The sequence below is a fragment of the Poromitra crassiceps genome, assembly GCF_964638095.1.
Source record: "Poromitra crassiceps genome assembly, chromosome: 13".
Taxonomy (NCBI): Eukaryota; Metazoa; Chordata; class Actinopteri; order Beryciformes; family Melamphaidae; genus Poromitra; species Poromitra crassiceps.
In genome coordinates this window covers 4,850,135-4,870,878 of record NC_139644.1, presented here as the reverse complement: position 1 = coordinate 4,870,878, position 20,744 = coordinate 4,850,135, and the positions used below count along the sequence as shown (strand labels likewise).

At 43.7% G+C, this 20,744-nt stretch overlaps 1 protein-coding gene across 1 annotated transcript in view; it reads left to right on the top strand.

Moving 5' to 3' along the window:
• Window positions 1–556: 556 nt before the first annotated feature.
• gspt1l (G1 to S phase transition 1, like) overlaps window positions 557–20,744 on the top strand; it is a 36,347-nt gene continuing 16,159 nt past the window's right edge. The window contains 9 exon segments of the mRNA XM_083649132.1: window positions 557–1,017; window positions 2,149–2,193; window positions 4,986–5,228; window positions 6,979–7,012; window positions 7,128–7,205; window positions 9,589–9,769; window positions 13,419–13,573; window positions 18,883–18,901; window positions 18,903–19,030. Coding sequence (XP_083505258.1) covers window positions 819–1,017; window positions 2,149–2,193; window positions 4,986–5,228; window positions 6,979–7,012; window positions 7,128–7,205; window positions 9,589–9,769; window positions 13,419–13,573; window positions 18,883–18,901; window positions 18,903–19,030 — 1,082 coding nt within the window. The 5' untranslated portion in view covers window positions 557–818.

The window sequence follows — 20,744 nt, the reverse complement described above, 5'->3', positions numbered from 1 at the left end:
GAATTTTGCCAGTCGGGATCTCATTTTTCCGATTACTCTGACAGCACATAAATGCAGCACGAGTGTGTGAGTGAGTTAACGGGCCCTGCACTAGTTTACCCTAATTAGCTCCGAGTATTTGGGAGGTATGCTGTGGAAAGGCAAATTATTGAATGGGATCATTAGTATTGTTATTATATAATAAAGAACTGTAAACCAATGATAATTGTTTTTAAATCTCAGGGTATTTAGAAGAATCCGCACAATGCTTCCAATGTTGGTTGTGTGATGAAGCATAATACATTTTAAAAACATAATGAATCAATAAAAAATCACAAGTGAATGAAGCAAGGAAGTCTTTCTATGGTCTTTCTCCAAATGCTACAACAAAAAGTGAATCGAATCTGCGGTTCCTGAAAAGGTCAAGCGCGACTGACGTAAACTATAGATTTCGCGCGGGGAAATGTAGTTTAGTTGCCGTCTCCATTCCGTTCACGCGGATCACGTCTGCTTCCTGAATAGCACATCATATCCCAGAGTGCACCGCGGCTTGCTCCCTATCGATTGACGAGAGTCAGCAAGCAGCAGCAGCAGCTCACGCGGACTGGACTGTGTCTCTGGGAGTGCTGAGTCGAAGATCCTTTCTGGCGTCTGTAGCGAGAGAACTTGGCTGCTAGATTTCACCTGTATCGGAGACATCACATTAAACACTCCAGAGGGGACGCGTCGTTCACTTCAAAGGGGTGACCTTAACGCCGGCTTTTGGACGGGCACTCACACGTTGACCAAGAAGTGCGTAGCTCCAGTCTCACACGAGTGAAAATCCAACAAGCCCCACGATGGAGCCTGTAGACACTGCCCCTGACTCCTGGGAACAAGAGGACGAGGTGGAGGCCACACTGGACGCCGACGGGCAGCTTGATGCCGCCTTCACCGCCCTGAATGTGAACGCCAAGCCGTTTGTCCCCAATGTCAACGCCGCCGAGTTTGTCCCGGCCTTCTTCATTAAAGCGCCCTCGGAAAATCTCGATTCCGGCGGTAAGATCACAGTCACGTTGGGGGAGCTACGCTAGCTAGCTAGCTAGCCGCTAGCAGGAGGAGCCTGGCAGTATGAGCTGGTTAGCTGCTAGCTAGCTAGCCACACTGAAGACACGCGTCCCTGAAGCTAAAAGCCAGCTAAAACTGCTCTGTGCTTCTGTGTTTGTAGCAACAATTTAGAGGATACACCTGTCGTTGTTTGTAGGACCTATCCATCCGATCCAACTAACGTAACGTGAGCCAGCCAGATGTGTAAAGGTATTTACCGGTAGCTTGTTCAATGCTGTCGAAGCTGTCTAGAGCCACGCATCGACCCACCCGGCATTAGCGGCTTGTCAGACAACCAACAGTACTGTCCTAGCTAACGTCAGTTAACGACATGTTAGCTGACTGCTCTGCTTTTCTCAGCTTCATTCTAAGCACGTCGTCATCTAACGTTCAATTCGTTTCTGTAATTATTTGTTTATATTCTGAAACAAGACACTGTGTTTTTGTTATTTCGTTAACTTCACATGATGATTAAAGCGAAGCTCGTCATTGTAAAGGAATAGTTGGGGTTGAGTGTTTGGTGTGACGTGGATGTTCTGACGCACCGGTCAAGACGCGAGTGGAGCGAAATCTGCCGTGTGGAGCCGGGTGAGGGAATGGACATGGCTGAGTAACGTTATTTCAGTAAACATGGATTCCCCATAGGAACACATCAGTTCAGTTTGCCTTTGAGGTTAGGTAGCAACTCTGAACATAAGTCAAACTCCAATTAATTGCATATTGGCTTACTTGCTTTCAGCTCACGCTGTTTATGATCATACTCAACATGTCAGTGCTTCCTACACTGTGGTCCACAGCAAAGTGAGTTAGTTTCAGTTGGATTACATTCATTTAAAGTTTGGAGTTGGTTATCAGGACAATTGTGATCAGAGGTTCCACGCTCTACTACACTGTTATCTCACACTTACAGTAAAGACAGACAGTCTTTGGGGCAAACAACCTGTCATCAAATGGCTGCTTTGTGGTCTAAAATGCTATGTGTTATGCTGTCTATGTGGGGGTGTTATCATCTGGGGTTTGGCTTTAGGTGGCCTCCTTTCACTAAGTTCAGGTTCAGTTGACACATCTTTCTCCATTTTTCAGTTGCCGTCGAAACAATATCCACCATGGAGGTCTCAGAACCTGCTGGTATGTATAGTGTGTGTTGGAGGGGCTTTCTTTCTGTGCCTTGTAGGGATGCCACAGTGTGGACATTTTCCCACCGGGTAATAAACACGTTACAACACCGGTGTTACCGGTGACACCGTAAAAATAAAGGTAAAAAAAAACATGCTCCTCCGCTGTCCTCACTGTCCAGTCAGTCAGCCCCTCCCCGCTGCTGTGTAACGTTAGCTTGGATGCTCACAGTCACAACACTGGCTGCCTCACAACACCGAGACAACTTTTCAGACCCTCCTGGAGACGATCTTTCTCAAAGAATGTTGGCGACAAATCTGGAGACTTTTTCTGACATGGGATTAACATTACCTTACCACCGGCAAGAAGCAGTAAGCAAGGCAATGACTATCGCCGAGTAGCATTATCACAGCTAAGTCATCAATGCTAACTAGTTACCATCAATGTTAGCAGAGTTTTAGTTCTGCTATTAGCATCAATGCTAGCGGAGATTTAGCTCTGTTAAAACCACATTTCCAGAGATGGCAGTGGCAACAGAATACACAGGCTTATACGAGGGATCAGCCGAGGAGCATTTTGGTAAACAAACCGCGTCACTGAGTGGCAACGGCAATGGAACCCTATGGAGCCCAAGTGGCCCGAGGCTTGAATGTCTGACTAGCCGGTTTGACTCTGTTTACATTTAAAAAACTGCGACAGTTCACACAACTTTAACATGACATGCATATGTTATACATCAAACTCTTGAGCTACTTCTGCCCTCACTCAGAATGTCAAAATATAAGCGTTGTGATGTATAGTTTTTGAGATATTAACATTTGTTTGGCACAACTCATACTATTAACTGCCGTGGGGTTCCGCATTTCTGGGTGTCAAGTGACGTCACGCTGATTCGTCCTATATAAGGGTCTTACCTACAGGTGTATGAGGGGGGATTGTGTTCGCAACATGTACAACTAACGTAACTTGCTGGTCTGTCTAACCAGAGAGATATGAGGAACAGTGCAGCCACCTCGGATAGGAGGGAGTGCTTGTAATTTACACCAGCGCATGCTGAGCGGGCGGAGTTTTTTCTTTCTTTTCTTCCTCCATAAAAATGAACGGTGTTACCAGTAGACATGTTATGTAGATGCCTATAGATGCTATTAGCAAATAGCCGAAATGGACGCGGAAAAGGAAGTGATGGTGGCTTTTCCGTCACTTCCGCTTTCCTTTTCCGCCTCCATTTTGGCTGTTCACTAATAACGTTAAGGTAAGGCATAAACACACTGCACAGAAGACGTCGTCTTACAACAACAGTGGAAAATTACTGGAAAGTCGCGGTGCAAGTTGCTATTTAGACTGTAAACAGTGGAGCACGGGCGCGGAAAAGGAAGTGACGGTGGCAGGAGGGGCGCGCTGTACAGGAAGCTGGGGAAAACGGTAGGGCTGTCCCAGAGTCTGGGTTCCCAGATTGTCATGTCTGTAAATTACTGCTTGCACTCAGAACATGTAGCTATGTGTGACAAATGACCTGTGTGCCTTCAAAATAAGATGGTTAAATGCAACGTTCTTCTATCTTCTTCTTTCTTTTTTATTAATAAAAACGTGTCATTCAAATTATCAATAATTATCGATATCGATCGACTGATATGTAATATTTTATATCAATATACTTTTTAGCTGTATCGCCCAGCCCTAATTTTAACGCAACAAATTTAAGAGAATCATCAACACAAGTGAGTGAGCGGGTACTGTGCCATTTCAAAACCGCTCAAGGGGTACATAAGAGAAAAAAGGTTGTGAACCACTGCTCTATAAGGCATATTACGTTGAAATGGTATGTATGAGTGCTCACTAACTGATGAGCAAGCGCATGGGTTTTGTACTGCACTGGGCTGTCCTTTCTGTCTCCGGCTCTCTTTATCTGGCTGTGTGTGAACGGTCAGCACAAACTGCACTGACATCACATCACCCTGTTACTGTGGCAAGTGTCATACAGCCCTGATCTGCTCATTACAGGAGGCCCAACTACACTTTGTTTATAAGGAAGCCAGAGACACAGAGCCGCTACAATTAATCCATCAATCGTCAGAAAATTAATCCACAACTATGACGGTAAACTGAACATCTTTGTGTTGTGGACAAACCACGACATTTGAGGACGTCATCTTGGGCTTTGGGAAACACTGAACAAGATTTTTCACCATTTTCTCACATTTTATAGACCAAACAACCAATTGATTAATCGAGAAAATAATTACAAATTAATCGATAATGAAAATAATCGTTAGTTGCAGCCCTAGAAGCCATAAGTGTTAAAGTGACAGTTCACCCCAAATCAAAAATACCTATTGTTCTTATCTCTCGTGCTATTTATCCATCTAAATTTACATCGTTTTGGTGTGAGTTGCCAAGTTTGGGGATATCGGCCGTAGAGAGGTCGGTCTTCTCTCGAATACAATTGAACTAGATGGCACTCTGCTTGTGGTGCTCAAAGCACAAAAAAAGAAATTTGAAAAATACTAATCTAGCATTTAGCTAACAGGTGTAGTTTGGTTGAAAGAAAATTGTTCCTACAGCTCACAACAATGTCTGGATTATTCTTGAGTAACCGGGTCATGATTTCTAGAAAGAGACATTGCTGTGGCCCTGAGTCCCAGAAACCATGTCCACAATCCTGCAGTGCCGATGTGCCTTTCACAAAATGTTTTCCTCAAAATCCATCAGAGATGTTTGATCAGGCATAAATGTTGGACGTGGAACAGCACTCGTGTAAAGCCCTCCAGCGTCATGAACCCTCTGTTGTGTTTGTCCCGGTGCAGCTCCAGTGGAGAACGGCGACGCGGAGATGACCACAGAGGAGACATGGGACCAGAAAGGTGCTGAGCCAAATGAAGCGGAGCCTGGAGGCGGGCCAGGCGTGGACCGGGGGTCAGTGGAGGAGGAGGCGGCTCCGGAGGTCATGGAGGAGGAAGAGGAAGTGCCAATCATGCCCAAGGCGGTGCCTGCTCAGCCAGACGCTCCTAAGAAAGAACACGTCAATGTTGTGTTCATCGGCCATGTAGGTCAGTGGAAATGTTTATTTGATGTTGCTGTTTAGAGGAGGGGACATGCACAGAGCTCTAAATTAACTTTAACCTGAAGAACTTTGGCGTGCCAGCAAAAATGGAGGCGTATCTCAGTGGTGACCGCAAATAGTACACGATTTATTTGAAGGCGCCTGATTCGACTGCCAATCTCAAAGTCGAATAGTCGCAAAACGTGGTTATGAAACTAGGATTATTCCATTCCGGCTATATGGATAGACAGACACCACGGTCTACTGTCAGTCAACTTAAGCCGTTTTCCCACATGCGATTTGTACCGCCAAATGACCGGAACGTGGTCTAATGCCTTCATGTGTGAAAGTTGTTGTTCCGGTATAAGCGCGACCCCGTCATCGCGGACATTTCACCAGTTTCGAGTAGAGCTGCCGAAAATAATCGATTCAGAGATGCATCACGATGCTTAATAGGACGATTCTGAATCGATTAACAAGTATCAACAATCGATTATTAAAAAAAAAAAAAAAAAAAATTATAATCAAATAAAATAGAATGTAAGTACATGCAGTTGTTTATTTTAATTATGGATCATAATACAATGCAATTCCAAATGCACTTTTATTTTAAAAGTAGCCACACAGTGAGAAAAAAGAAAGTGAGAAAAAATAAATCATGTATTGCGGAAAAAGTGATGCATCGATTTAAGATGCATCGAGATGCATCGTATAATCGAATCGAAGACTTGTATAATCGAATCGTGAGATCAGTGAAGATGCACAGCTCTAGTTTCGAGCCAGTCAGAAGAGCGGTATGCGCGATAACGGACAGCTAGCTAGGCCCTGTAGGCTTGGACACAGTTGAGGTTGGACAGCTAGCTAGGCCCTGTAGGCTTGGACACAGTTGAGGTTGGACAGCTAGCTAGGCCCTGTAGGCTTGGACACAGTTGAGGTTGGACAGCTAGCTAGGCCCTGTAGGCTTGGACAGAATCTTGTGTATTGGTTTCAAAAAGCAAAGCAGTTCAAAAGGAGTCCGCTTTCTGTGTGAAACGGGTCCAGTCATTTCCCGCTATCAGTGGGCGTTGTCTCAGGTGGTGTCTCGAACGTAGACCGGGCCATGCAAAAATGACGCTTCCATTCCACGTCGTCAAAATTGTTCAGAGCATCTTCCCAAAATAAATTCCCTCCTGGTCTCTCCTGCTTCCAGACGGCTCTAGTCTCACGCAGCAGCACAGAGGTACTTAACACTGTCATCATCTGTCCCCGGTTTAGTCTATCTTCATATTCTGCACGATGTTGAGCGGAGAATACTGCGAACATGAATCTGTTTCTGTTCGCACGTATATCCCTTTCCATTTTCGCCTTAATTTGTCTGCGTCGCTGTCTACGTTTGAGGAAAAAGCGCGTCAGCAATATTATCAAGAGTGGATGCCGGCTCCATGTTTGTTTGTTGTTTTTTTCTGACTGGCCTCAGTGGCCTGCAGCACAGACCCCAGGCGACTCTCCTCCGCCCCCCGCCCGCTCCGCCCCACCCCACCCCCCAACATACCGGCCATTTGACGACTAGATTCCCACATGCGAGCGCTCAGGTGTGAAGGGAAATTCCGGGAAATGTCCGATATTGACTTACAGGTCATTTTCCAGTACGCATGTGGAAAAACGGCTTTTATTTAGTGTGTGCTTAAGTCGTCTCAGCATGGACTCTACTGTCCTTCACCACAGGGTTACAGGCTCTCCTCTTTGAATCAAAACCACTCCATTTGTCTCTCCTCCAGATGCTGGCAAGTCCACCATTGGCGGACAAATCATGTGAGTAGCTCTCCCTGCTCTCAACGCAGTGTCTTTCCTCGTATGTGAGATCAGGTTCACATACGGCTTTTTGACATTTGTTGCGATTCTGTGTGGTTCCGTCCCTCTCTAACAGGTATCTAACAGGCATGGTGGAGAAGAGAACTTTAGAGAAGTACGAGCGAGAAGCCAAGGAGAAGAACAGGGAAACCTGGTGAGTAGGACTCCTGTTTGCCATTTGGTGTGAAATGCACAGGTGGGACTTATGGCACAAGGAAGGGGCCTCACCAACCACAAGAGAAAGCGGACTCCTTTTGAACTGCTTTGCTTTTTGAAACCAATACACAAGATTCTGTCCAAGCCTACAGGGCCTAGCTAGCTGTCCAACCTCAACTGTGTCCAAGCCTACAGGGCCTAGCTAGCTGTCCAACCTCAACTGTGTCCAAGCCTACAGGGCCTAGCTAGCTGTCCAACCTCAACTCTGTCCAAGCCTACAGGGCCTAGCTAGCTGTCCAACCTCAACTCTGTCCAAGCCTACAGGGCCTAGCTAGCTGTCCAACCTCAACTCTGTCCAAGCCTACAGGGCCTAGCTAGCTGTCCAACCTCAAATCATTCACTGTTTTTGTTTTTGTTTTAATTGTTCTGAATTGTGTTTTGCTTTTTACGCTCATCTTACCATCAGAAATAGTGCTTATAAGTGGGAATGAATAAATGCAGGCAATTTAATGATATAATGGTACAACAGTGCACTATTTTTAACAAGTGCTTCAGGTCACAGTAGATTAGGCATGGGTCGGTGCCAAACCGGTATACCGAATTGTACCGCTAGGTGTCACACTTTCAGCAGTGCTTCCCACTTTAGGCGATAAATGACTAGTACAACTCCAGTCGACTTGGTGGCGATAATGCACCTCTAAGCCAACTACCAATAACTAAAGAAGAAGCAGCATTTGTTTATTAAATGAACCGTCAGCAAGATATATGGTGTCATATTCATACATGTCTGTCGTCAGCGCAAAGTTATGGCCCTCTGAGATCAAAACTTGACCCGCGTTTCTCAGTTTGTTGTAAGCTACAGCTCAGGCATAGCAGCTTACAGCTCAGGCATAGCAGCTTTAGAGAAATGCATTCCACCTGGATTAACATAACTGGATATAACTTCACGTTTTACAGTTGATGCAATTTTTATTGGTCAGAGATTTCATATGGCTCTAACTAATGTATTGTCAAGGAGAATATATCCACTCTACTATACAGCTCAGTGCTGTAGTAAGTAGCCTGTTAGCCAAAATGTTTGTTCACACGTGATTCTAACGATTTAAGGGGTGAGTAGATACTGAGTGCATTTTCATTTTGGGGGCGAACGATCCCTTTAAACTGCCCACAAGAGGGAGCCATAGGCCATAGTGTTCACTGGGGAACATTTGTGGCTTTGGCATAGGGGTGCTCCGATCCGGCTAAGCCACGATCCGATCCGATTCCGATTCCTGGGGTCACGATCCGATTCCAGAATCGATTCTCGATTCCAACGATTCTCAATTCCAGAATCTAGAATCGATTCTCAATTATGTAGTTTTATGTTGCAATAACACACAAAGGTAAATATAAGACAAAAAATGACAAATGTATTAATGCTGAACTTCAAATTCAACTTCTGTATTACAGTCAGGGCCTAAATTCATTTTGCAAACTAGGGGGGAATTCCCCCCTTATGTTCTTCAGATAAGATGGATTTATAGGCTGGGGGGGATCTGTAGACTTTGAGAAGGATTTATAGATTTTGGGGGGAATACATTAACCAGAGTTCTTAAGTGCAAGAGGTGGTGGCACCGTGGCAGTACAGTACACAAATGACATGAACATTTGGAAACTTATTCAGCCGGTATCTTGCATGTTGCATTCAGGTGCACTGTAAAAAAATATATATATATATATATATATTATTTTTTTTCTCTCGATTTTAAGAATCGATTCTTGGGAGTTTGGAATCGATCCAGGAATCGTGGCATTAAGAATCGCGATCCTTTCAGAATCGATTTTTTGGAGCACCCCTACTTTGGCACCAGGGATGCGGAAAAGAAAGGAGCACGTGGATAACATTTTGAACACCAGTTCAACTTCTGTTTTATGTGGTATCATAAAAAGGTAGTGTTGAAGTGCTAGGACAATGACAGCTATTAATGCATTGATTCCTGTGCATTAATGAATGCATTGATTTGTGGCTGTGTAGAACAGTCTTCATCTATATAGTGATATGACCTAGTAAGCAGGGCAAGGTGTTTATCTGCCAACATCATATTGAACACTGGACAACCTCTTCAAAACAAATCAAGGTCTGGAAAAGTATAGAATTTTTAAATAGAAAATGTGTCGCACGCCTCTCCTTTCCTGTCTTTCCTTATGTTAATGGTCCACTTATATGGCACCAAACCATTTGAAGTGATGCTATTTCCAGTATTTTAATTAGGCTACATTAGGTGTGCTATAGGGCATTGCTCTGTGGGCCTCGTTTCTTTTTGACCTCTTGCCCCTGACTGAGCATGCGTGCTCTTTTTCTGCCAACCCCTGTGTCCTATTCATGCAATGACTGTCTCCAGGTATCTGTCTTGGGCTTTGGACACCAACCAAGAGGAGCGGGATAAGGGCAAGACGGTGGAGGTGGGCCGAGCGTACTTTGAGACAGAGAAGAGGCACTTTACCATCCTGGATGCTCCAGGTCACAAGAGCTTTGTGCCCAACATGATCGGAGGAGCATCGCAGGCTGACCTGGCTGTCCTGGTGAGTCTACATCACGCCCATATCCACTATAGTCCCTCAACACCAGTTGAGCCCTCGTCTTGCAGTGGAACTTGTAGATCAGTCATTGCTTTGCAGCAAACATTTAGACCAGCGGTACTGTACCGTACTGTAGCTGCTACCATTATGTATGTCTAATGTTTAATTGTATGTTTAATTAGGTATATGCTATTTGCACCTGTGCAAACAGAACGTCAACTATGTTTAAGTATGTCTAAAGTATGCACATGACATGTGCACTAGAGCTGTCACGATTCCTCGAGTACCTCGAATAACTCGAATAATTAAATTGATCGAGGCCAAAATGATTCGCCTCGACACGCATCTGAGTAATAGAAGAGAGTGGGTAAAATAGAAATTCCGACGGAACCTTAAGGCAACACGCGAGAGCGCGTTACGTCAGTACATCACTCTACCTGAAAACATCAACAAACGGGTCCACCCGAAAATGTGGCTACACTTTCCCAAGATAGACTCAGACAAGGTTGCAACATTTGTGATGTGAATTGCAAAGCTGGCCAGGGAAACACCTCAAACTTGAGGAAGCATGGTCAAACACAAGATATATTTACAGTAGCTAAATGCTGAAGACTGTAACGTATTACTAGATAGGCTGAGGGTGAATGAAGCAGGCAGCGCACCGCAGGTAACGTTAGCAGCACCTCCGATCAGCTGTAACGTTGAGAGAGGCATCGACTACAACATCAGGTAACGTTATTTAATTAGCTAGCGTTAGCTGGATAAGTTGTTTCACTGCCGTTGTAGTTGTTAGATAACGGGGCTTTTCACTGTCTTCACAACGACTGCAAAACAGAGATCGTTAACGTTAGCGTTAACGCTAACGTTGCTGCAGTGATTGTCAAGGGTTTAACAGAACGTATTTCCTCAGCCTGTATAGTAGCTATCAACATGAAATAAAAAGCATTTGACAGCTTAAACCCGTGGCTTTTTATTTGGCAGGGTTACATTTGCCGTAATCTTTATTAACATTTCTTAAAATGCATTAGAATCTTTTTATTTTTATTTTTTTGGGTTAAAGATCTTTTTTTTTTAATTAACATTAGAGCAAATATAATACGAAAAGCCAAAGGGTTAAGCTCTCAAATGCTTTTTATTTTATGTTTCTATGTACTACAGAGCCTGAGATATGAAGGCTTTAGTGAATACCGACCGCTCTCTCTGAGAAGTTTGGACCGTTTTCTGTGAGAAATACAAAGCTCAACCTATTAACGTTAGCGGCTAATTTAACAGCGTTTTGTGTGTGTGTGTGTGTGTGTGTGTGTGTGTGTGATCACACTAGCCTGTTGGTGTGAGAGAGAAAGAGAGAGTGAGTGTGTGTGAGAGAGAAAGAGTGTGTGTGTCATGCAGCTGTAAGGTAAATGAAGGATGTAAACTAGCTAGTAAGCCATTCATTCATATTATTTAACGGTTGCTGTACACTGGAAGAACTCAAACGTCAGGTTGAAAAGATGAATGGTGCCACTGCCAGTTCTATGCAATTTAAAAATAAAAATGTTGTTTTTTCTAAGAAAGAAACTAATGTACCGTAAATTCCGGACTATAAGCCGCGGCTTTTTTCCCGTTTTTTGGCCTTTTTTGGCCCCTGCGGCTTATATAACGGTGCGTCTTATCTATGGATTTTTTCAGCAAACGGCCACTCGGGAACCTCCAAAATCTATGGATGTTGGTATGAGGCAGAACGAGAGCAAGACAGACATTACGAGAGCGAGACCCTGATTGGATGATGTTGCAAAAAATGTGTCTCGCGACCTGATTGGAGCACTGTGCCACTACGCTCTCTCAGCCACTACGGTAAAACACCCTCCCTCCTCCCTCGCTCCGGGGGGAAAAAGGCAGCGATTGAGCCTGAACGACAGTCTGAATGAAATTGAATGTAACATTCCCAATTCTATGTATTACATTCTAAAAAACTAACAGCAACATTTTGGAAGGCTAAGCCACACAACTAGCTCGTTGTAATCTAACATCATGCTTCAAAAGATGGAGAACTGGCTGTGTTACGACGATGGCGGCGAGAAGAAGAAGGAAAGAAGGAAATCGAGTAGCAGCACGTAACCTTGGCATCAGGGTGTTGACACAGAGAGCAGACGACCGAGGTGCCGTTCAGATCCGACTGAAGGCTCAAGTTTGCCAGTGGATCCTGACAGCGTGGAGGAGTGTCAAAACATCCACGATCAACAACGGGTTCCGAAAGGCTGGACTGCTGCGTGATGAAGAGGAGGACGCCGCCAGCTGAGGGCCTTCAGAGGCTGTTCGATTCCGACAGTGACGAAGAGGAGTTCGTTGGTTTTGAGAGCGACAACGAAGGAGAGAGGAGAGTGGCTGACGAAGCCACCCTGAGCCTGTTCGTTTCCGACACTGAAGATGAGGACTTTGGTGGTTTTAGTACGCAGGAAGAAGACGAAGATGAGGATTAATGACTTGACTTTTCTGGTTACAGCCGTGTACTGCACCTTAGCCTAAAAGATGAAGACGAGGATTAATGACTTTTCTGGTAGGCTGATTACCGTATATTTTAAGCAGCCGTGTTACTGCAACTTTAGGCTTACGCGCTTACTGTCGTGTTACAGGCACTTTATTTTGCACTTTAAAAAAAACACATTTAATTTAGCCATTGATATTGCCTCGTCAAGCGCTGTAAGCTTTGTTTTTTGTTATGGTACTACTGTAGGCTATAATGTAGATCAGTGGTTTTCAACCTTTTTCATGCCAAGGACCCCTAAATTTACACAGCACAGTACATGTTCTGTAGCTACTATTGCACTAAATGGTAACACTTGAATACGTTATGCAAATATGCAACTTGTTTTGTTGAAATGTTAATAAATGGGAGCTTCCCCAAACAGCCATCTCTTTTCCGACAATCCCCTCTGTGCACGAACCCTTACATATGGTAATTAAACATCAAAACACCCGCGGCTTATAGACCGGTGCGGCTTATATAAGAAAAAAATAGTCAACTTTGAAGGTGCGGCTTATAGACCGGTGCGCCTTATAGTCCGGAATTTACGGTAGTTGTTTATTTGAAGAGATTTATCTTATTTTTTGGTGTATATTTACGATAAGCCTTTGAAAACACAAAAAAGGGTTCTTATCCGATTACTCGATTAATCGATGGATTATTCGGTAGAATACTCGATTACTAAAAGAATCGATAGTTGCAGCTCTAATGTGCACCTATGTGCAGTGAATATGCCACTGTCTCTGACTTGTCTTATCACTCTACTGCCTTATTGCTTGTTGTGTCTCTTGTTGTTTTTGCACTCATATGCCCTGTTATATTTGTACTATGTTTTAAACGGAGTCCACAGCACAAGAATTTCACACGTGATACTCGTACTACGGAGTGACAATAAAAATCTTGAATCTTGAATCAGCGGTACCCAATCTTTTCCCACTCATGGCCTGCTTGAAAATCTCAAAACTGTTCACAGCCCACATCTGACCATAACCAGTACGGAGGTCAAATGTGTTCTCAGACCACTTTTTATATTAACAATGAAAGGAGCATCTGCATCCCTAAATCTAACCCGTTAGTTGCTCTAACTAGGAATCGTTTCTCACAGTTGTACACAAGAAAACTGACCAACTAAATGTCTTGACCCACCAGGTAATCTCTGCCAGGAAAGGGGAGTTTGAGACGGGTTTTGAGAAGGGCGGACAGACGCGGGAGCACGCCATGCTGGCCAAAACGGCAGGCGTCAAGCACCTGATTGTTCTTGTGAACAAGATGGATGATCCTACAGTCAACTGGAGCCTGGATAGGTAAGTAGGTCAATACTAGGGATGGGCGCGAGTACTCGGGTACTCGAGCACTCGTTCATAACGTCAGTAGTCGAGTAACGTTTCTGCTGTTCGGGTACTCGCCCCACTCCGCACCCCTTTAAAAATGGTCTAGATCTACGCACGCATCGTCATGTGGCTCTGGCAGCATGAACGGAATTGGCATGAACTGCACGGGCGTCAAGTCAGCCAGAATGTACAAGTACATCGTCCGCTTTGTTGCTTTCAAAATAAAACGCTTATTGTAACGTAACCTTATTTATTTTGAGTAATGCGTTACAGCCACAGTTTCACGCCATATAACATCACAACGAGTATTTCGATACAAGGTTTGCTGCTTCATTCGTTGAAATACCGTTTCTCCTCCAACGTGCATCAATAAGCTAGCTTTTGTTTAAGTAACATTATTTTGAAAGTTTTAACCGGAAGTTTTCCAGCTCATCCCGAAAATGGTGGCTGAAGATATTCTCCCGAAGGAGACGCAGACTTCTTCATAGCGCACGCCCGATAAAACTCATTCAAAACTTTGCAGTAACGCTTGTTTACTGACTACACTGTCGTTTCCCATAACGGTAGTCACAAGAAATGTGGAGAAAGAATCACTTTTTGGGAGACAATCGCTTCATGGTGATCACTATTCAGCTGCAGCTGTAACGTTAATCATATGGTCAGTTTTCACTTTTTGGCAGAACACCGGACCTTGTAATCCGTGGATTTACATTAGTGTAACAGTGATCATAAAGTAAAATGGATGATACTGGACAATAAACCTGACATTGCTGGACAATGGACATGTAGGCTATTGGAAATGCATTCGCTTGTTTCACAACTTGTCTGCTCCAAAGCGCTAATGCCATCCATCCAACCATCGGAGATACTGTCTGAGGTAGGCTTTATGTTCGCTTAGCGTCACCTAATATCAGTCAGTCCCTCTCCTGACAAAAAATGCTCCAGGGAGCGCTTTTTCCATGCAAAAATGCAAAAGTTATGTGTGAACAGCCCTATACAGCAAATTACCCCTGCTCAGTCATTACCATAGTAATCACACAGACCCCCCCCCCCCCCCGCGCGAGTGCTCGAGCACTCGTTCATAATAGGAGAGTACTCGAGTATTTAAATTGCTTAAAATGCCCATCCCTAGTCAATACATCATATCAGGGTTAGGGTCAATACTAAAGCTGTGAATCTTCACTGGCCTCATGATTCCATTCCATTACCATTCATCTGTCTTCGATTCCACGATGCATTTCGATACAGCTCAAAGTATTGCAGCTCCACGTATCACATCCTCAACTTTCTATATTATTACTGCACATGGCTACTTTTTCATCAATTAATACAAGCAGTCAGATAAATATCAAGTCCCTTTTTTACTTAGAAAGTGCTTTAAAATCTGAATGTCAACAGAAATTTAAACATAAACGATTCAACGATTCATCCGTCTTCGATTCGATTCACACGTCCGCATCGTGATGCATCGATTATACGATTAATTTTGACACCCCTAGTCAATACATCATATAATTAAGATGCAGTTATGGATACTTATGGGTTTTCTTTAGACTACCAAGTCCATATCATATGAGGCATATGTTTTGGCTGCTGGTTCAGGATGTCTGTCCATATTATGCAACGGATTGCCAGACTTTTACCATTAAAATTAATCAAAGTCTGACAAATTGAAATCTCCCCAACACCAAGTCTGGTGAAATGATCTCCCTCTAAACAGAATTTGAATTGTAATATACCCAAATTAAATTTCCACTTTTTTTTTTATATCCAGCATAAAGCTGCGTTCACACCGACCTATTACCAAAGTTTTTCGCTGGCATCGAGTTTACATACAAAGTCAATGCAAACGAGCGATTGAGCGTATATTCGCCCGGGAGAAAAATCGCTGGGCGTCCGAGCGACGGAGACAGAGCGATAGGGAGAAAATACGCTCGTCGCCCGAGATGAAATATCCCAACTCGAGCGAAATTACGCTGGCATCAGTCGCTCGCTGTTCAACGCTGATTGGCTGCCGTGTGAGAGTGAGTCAAGGATCACACTGGCTTGGAACAAACTGTGTGTGGCAACAAACCGCATTGACAGCTGATTGACAGGCTGACAGCTGACATGAAGTGAAGTCTGTACTACCGGTATAGAGCTCGCATTAGGAGCACGCTGATAGGCTTAGCTTGTAAACAACTACGGTGGCTCATAGTGGACAAATATCATGACATTGCTTAACATTATAGCCCCCAGATGTCCGTCAATTCGTGTGCCTGTTGACGAGCGATTTAAACACAGCGACAGAGTGATTCCAAAGGGTTGAATCAAGCGACAGAGCGAAAAATAAATATCTCGGTGTGAACACAGCTTAAGTGAATATTTGTATGATGTGTATGTTATATAGCCTATCTTGTGCGATGAACGAAACAAATGTTACATTTACAATTAGGATGCACACATGCAGAGACGAGAGAAATGAAGCAAACCTTAAAAAGTATTTTTTGAAATACGTTATTAAAAGCCGACTACAGTTGATTGACACGCCGTTAGGTCTGGGTATCCAACTTTGATACTTTTCTGTCACAGAATCAATTGCTTCGATAGTAATGAGTATCAAAACATGCCTCGTCATTCTATACTAATTTCCGATACAAAAAAACAGCGTCATTGAGCCTATAAGCATGCAACATGCTTGCACACCACGCTCTAATAAGGCTGGTGATTGGCTGTCATGTAGAGGCATGCAGGAAAAGTTTTATTTGAGGCACACAACTTCAAGTTGTTAAATACAGTAGGGTTTATTTTTTGATGCTGTAAAACTGCTTTCAAAAACTAAAGATTTGTATTGTAATTTCAATGTGTCGTGCAGTTTTATTTTTGTTGTAGGTATAGGACAATCAGTCTCTTGTGGGAGTGTCTCTAAATAATTGACAGTAAGCATTTGTGACCTTGAAGAGACCCAAGACAAATTGAAATAAGTGCAACACCACAACATATTTACACATAATGATGCCTACATTAATTCACACATACTATATTTACAATCATATTTACTAGGGCGGTTCTGATGCCTCGGCTTAGTCGACGTCGACGCGTTGGAATTAAGTGAAGAAAAGATAATTAATACTAGGGATGGGCGCGAGTACTCGGGTACTCGAGCACTCGTTCATAACGTCAGTACTCGAGTAACGTTTCCGCTGTCCGGGTACTCGCCCCACTCCCCACCCCTTTAAAAATGGTCTAAATCTACGCATGCATCGTTATGTGGATCTGGCAGCATGAACTGCACGGGCGTCAAGTCAGCCAGAATGTACAAGTACGTCATCCGCTTTGTTGATTTCAAAATAAAAGGCTTATTGTAACGTGAGTTGTAACCTTATTGATTTTGAGTAATGCGTTACAGCCATAGTTTCACGCCATATAACATCACAACGAGTATTTTGATACAAGGTTTGCTGCTTCGTTCGTTGAAATACCCTTTTCTCCTCCAACGTGCATCAATAAGCTATTTACTTTTGTTTAAGTAACATTATTTTGAAAGTTTTAACCGGAAGTTTTCCAGCTCATCCCGAAGATGGTGGCTGAAGATATGCTCCCGAAGGAGACAGATGCACGCTTCTTCATAGCGCACGCCCGATAAAACTCATTCACAACTTTGCAGTAGTTTACCGACTACACTGTCGTTTCCCATAACGTTAGTCACAAGAAATGTGGAGAAAGAATCGCTTTTTGGGAGACAATCGTTTCATGGTGATCACTATTTAGCTGCAGCTGTAATGTTAATCACACTGGTCAGTGGTCAGTTTTCACTTTTTGGCAGAACACCGGACCTTGTAAGCCGTGGATTTACGTTAGTGTAACAGTGATCATAAAGTAAAATGGATGATACTGGACAATGGACATGTATTGGAATTGAGCCTTCGCTTGTTTCACAACAATATTGTCCGCTCCGAAGCGCTAATGCCATCCATCCAACCATCGGAGATGCTGTCTGAGGTAGGCTTTAGACCATACTTGGGCAAACTACGGCCCGCGGGCCGGATGCGGCCCGCGGGCGCCACCTGTGTGGCCCGCGATGGAATTGCAAAAAAAAAAAATTTTTTTTTTTTTTTTTTTTTTTTTTTACACAGTGCACCTGAACGCAACATGCAAGATACCCGCTGAATAAGTGTCCAAATGTTCATGTCATTCTGGCCAATACTCCACTTCTGTTATAGCATTTCAGTATGGAATATGGAATATCTTTCAATAATCTTTAGATTAAAAGGCTACATTGAATTAGAAATTTAAATAATTAACTCATTGGTTTTGGATTTATTTAGCTTCAAGACTGCATTTTTGTTCGTGTGACCCGCAACACAGGCTTTGATCATCCCGGGACACTTACTGATACTTATGTTTAAATTAACCCACTCATATTCTGATTTATTTCAAGAAAAACATTTTGGCTAGTGGAAATTCTAATTGCCTGGTAACTTTATAAAATCTAGCAGCCATATTGGCAGGTGGTCAAAAAAGTTAATTTCAAGCCCTGAGAGCAGGTGGTGACATAGGAGTGAGTGAGAAAAGGATGAAATATTGGTGGTTAAGACTGAATAATGACATCACAACTGTTAATTTAAAATTAGTTATTCCTCTAAACGTGGCTTCAAATGCACCAAATTTTTCACGCTGGCGCCATTCGGCCCTCAGCAAAACCCTGGTAGCGAGGACATTTTTTGTGGCCCTCTCTATCATCAAAGTTACCCATCCATGGGTTACGGCATGACAATATTTGTTCGGCCCCGGCAACAATCTGGGTTTCTCATGTGGCCCCCCATGAAAAATAATTGCCCACCCCTGCTTTAGACGTTAGCTTAGCGTCACCTCACCTAATATCACAGTCAGTCAGTCAGTCCCTCTACTCACATGCTCCAGGTTAACGCTTTCTCCATGCAAAAATGCAAACGTTATGTGTGAACAGCCCCACACACAGCAGATTACCCCTGCTCCGTCATTACCATAGTAATCACATAGACCCCCACCGCCCCCCCCGCGCGCTCGCAAGCGCTTGCGCGAGTACTCGTTCATAATAGAAGGAGAGTACTCGAGTATTTAAATTGCTTAAAATGCCCATCCCTAATTAATACACTAGATAGCTCCGTTCCAATAGCAGATTTCTAAATAAAAGTTTTTAATCGCTTCTAATAGTCCACTGTATAATAACCGCCTTTACACATGACCTCTTTATACATCTTTAAATATCTGTTGTTGTTGTTGTTTGAGACACTTGAGTAACTCATGTTGTCCCCCTGCAGGTATGAGGAGTGTAAGGAGAAAACTAGTGCCATTTTTGAAGAAGGTGGGCTTCAACCCTAAGAAAGACATTCACTTCATGCCCTGCTCCGGCCTGACGGGAGCCAACCTGAAGGAGCCCGCAGACGCAGATCTGTGCACCTGGTATACGTAAGTCCCCCAGCCTCGCCCTGTCCATCAGACAACACCATGCGTCTGCTTGTAGATGGTATTACACCTGACACTAAGACAACACCATGTGTCTGCTTGTAGATGGTTGCTTGTAGATGGTATTACACCTGACACTAAGACAACGCCGCGTCTGCTTGTAGATGGTATTACACCTGACACTAAGACAACGCCGCGTCTGCTTGTAGATGGTATTACACCTGACACTAAGACAGCACCATGTGTCTGCTTGTAGATGGTTGCTTGTAGATGGTATTACACCTGACACTAAGACAACGCCGCGTCTGCTTGTAGATGGTATTACACCTGACACTAAGACAACACAGCGTCTGCTTGTAGATGGTAATTACACCTGACACTAAGACAACGCTGCGTCTGCTTGTAGATGGTATTACACCTGACACTAAGACAACACAGTGTCTGCTTGTAGATGGTATAGAGAGCCGCAGGGATGACGTATTTTTGTAGGCTGAATGCGGAAGTCCCGAACTTCCTGGTTCAACACTGTTTCTGTCTATGGGATTTTTGAATGGGTTTTTGGCGCGATGCTTCAAATAAGGTCTCTGGGCAACGCAAGTTTAATCAAACGCGAACCAAGGTTCAGCGGGATAATCTTCACACATGAGGACCACTTTCATGAGTTTTGAAGCGTAAATGCGAGCCCTAGAAGTAAAATGCTCCAGCTAAGCTAATCCAGAACTACACACTGTCGCATAGGCTTCCACGTCACGTCAGCACTCAACCTGGACTGTTGTTGATGTGTGCACTGATTACCCCGGGCTGAACGGGCTGAACCAGGTGAGGGAAAGAGAATTTCCGTGTTCGCCCTTTGAAGTGGTGACGTTATTGACGTATATATCCCCATCGACTCAAAAGTGTAGTCTCATTTAGCCGTTTGCTAGCTAGCCGTCCTTTTAACGGCACATAAAAGCTTCAAAACTCATAAAAGTGGTCTTCATGTGTGAAGATGATGTTACTACCATCTGGTTCGCGTTTGATTAAGCCAGCGTTGCCCAGAGAGCTTATTAGAAGCATCGCGCCAAAAACCCATTCAAAACTCCCATAGGCGAAAACTGTGTTGAACCAGGGCTGTTAGCATCGATGATTTCCGGACTCGTTACTGCGGCTCTCTATTACACCTGACACTAAGACAACACAGTGTCTGCTTGTAGATGGTATTACACCTGACACTAAGACAACACCACGTCTGCTTGTAGATGGTATTACACCTGACACTAAGACAACACCACGTCTGCTTGTAGATGGTATTACACCTGACACTAAGACAACACCATGTCTGCTTGTAGATGGTATTACACCTGACACTAAGACAACACAGCGTCTGCTTGTAGATGGTATTACACCTGACACTAAGACAACACCGCGTCTGCTTGTAGATGGTATTACACCTGACACTAAGACAACACAGTGTCTGCTTGTAGATGGTATTACACCTGACACTAAGACAACACAGTGTCTGCTTGTAGATGGTATTACACCTGACACTAAGACAACACAGCGTCTGCTTGTAGATGGTATTACACCTGACACTAAGACAACACAGTGTCTGCTTGTAGATGGTATTACACCTGACACTAAGACAACACCATGTCTGCTTGTAGATGGTATTACACCTGACACTAAGACAACACAGTGTCTGCTTGTAGATGGTATTACACCTGACACTAAGACAACA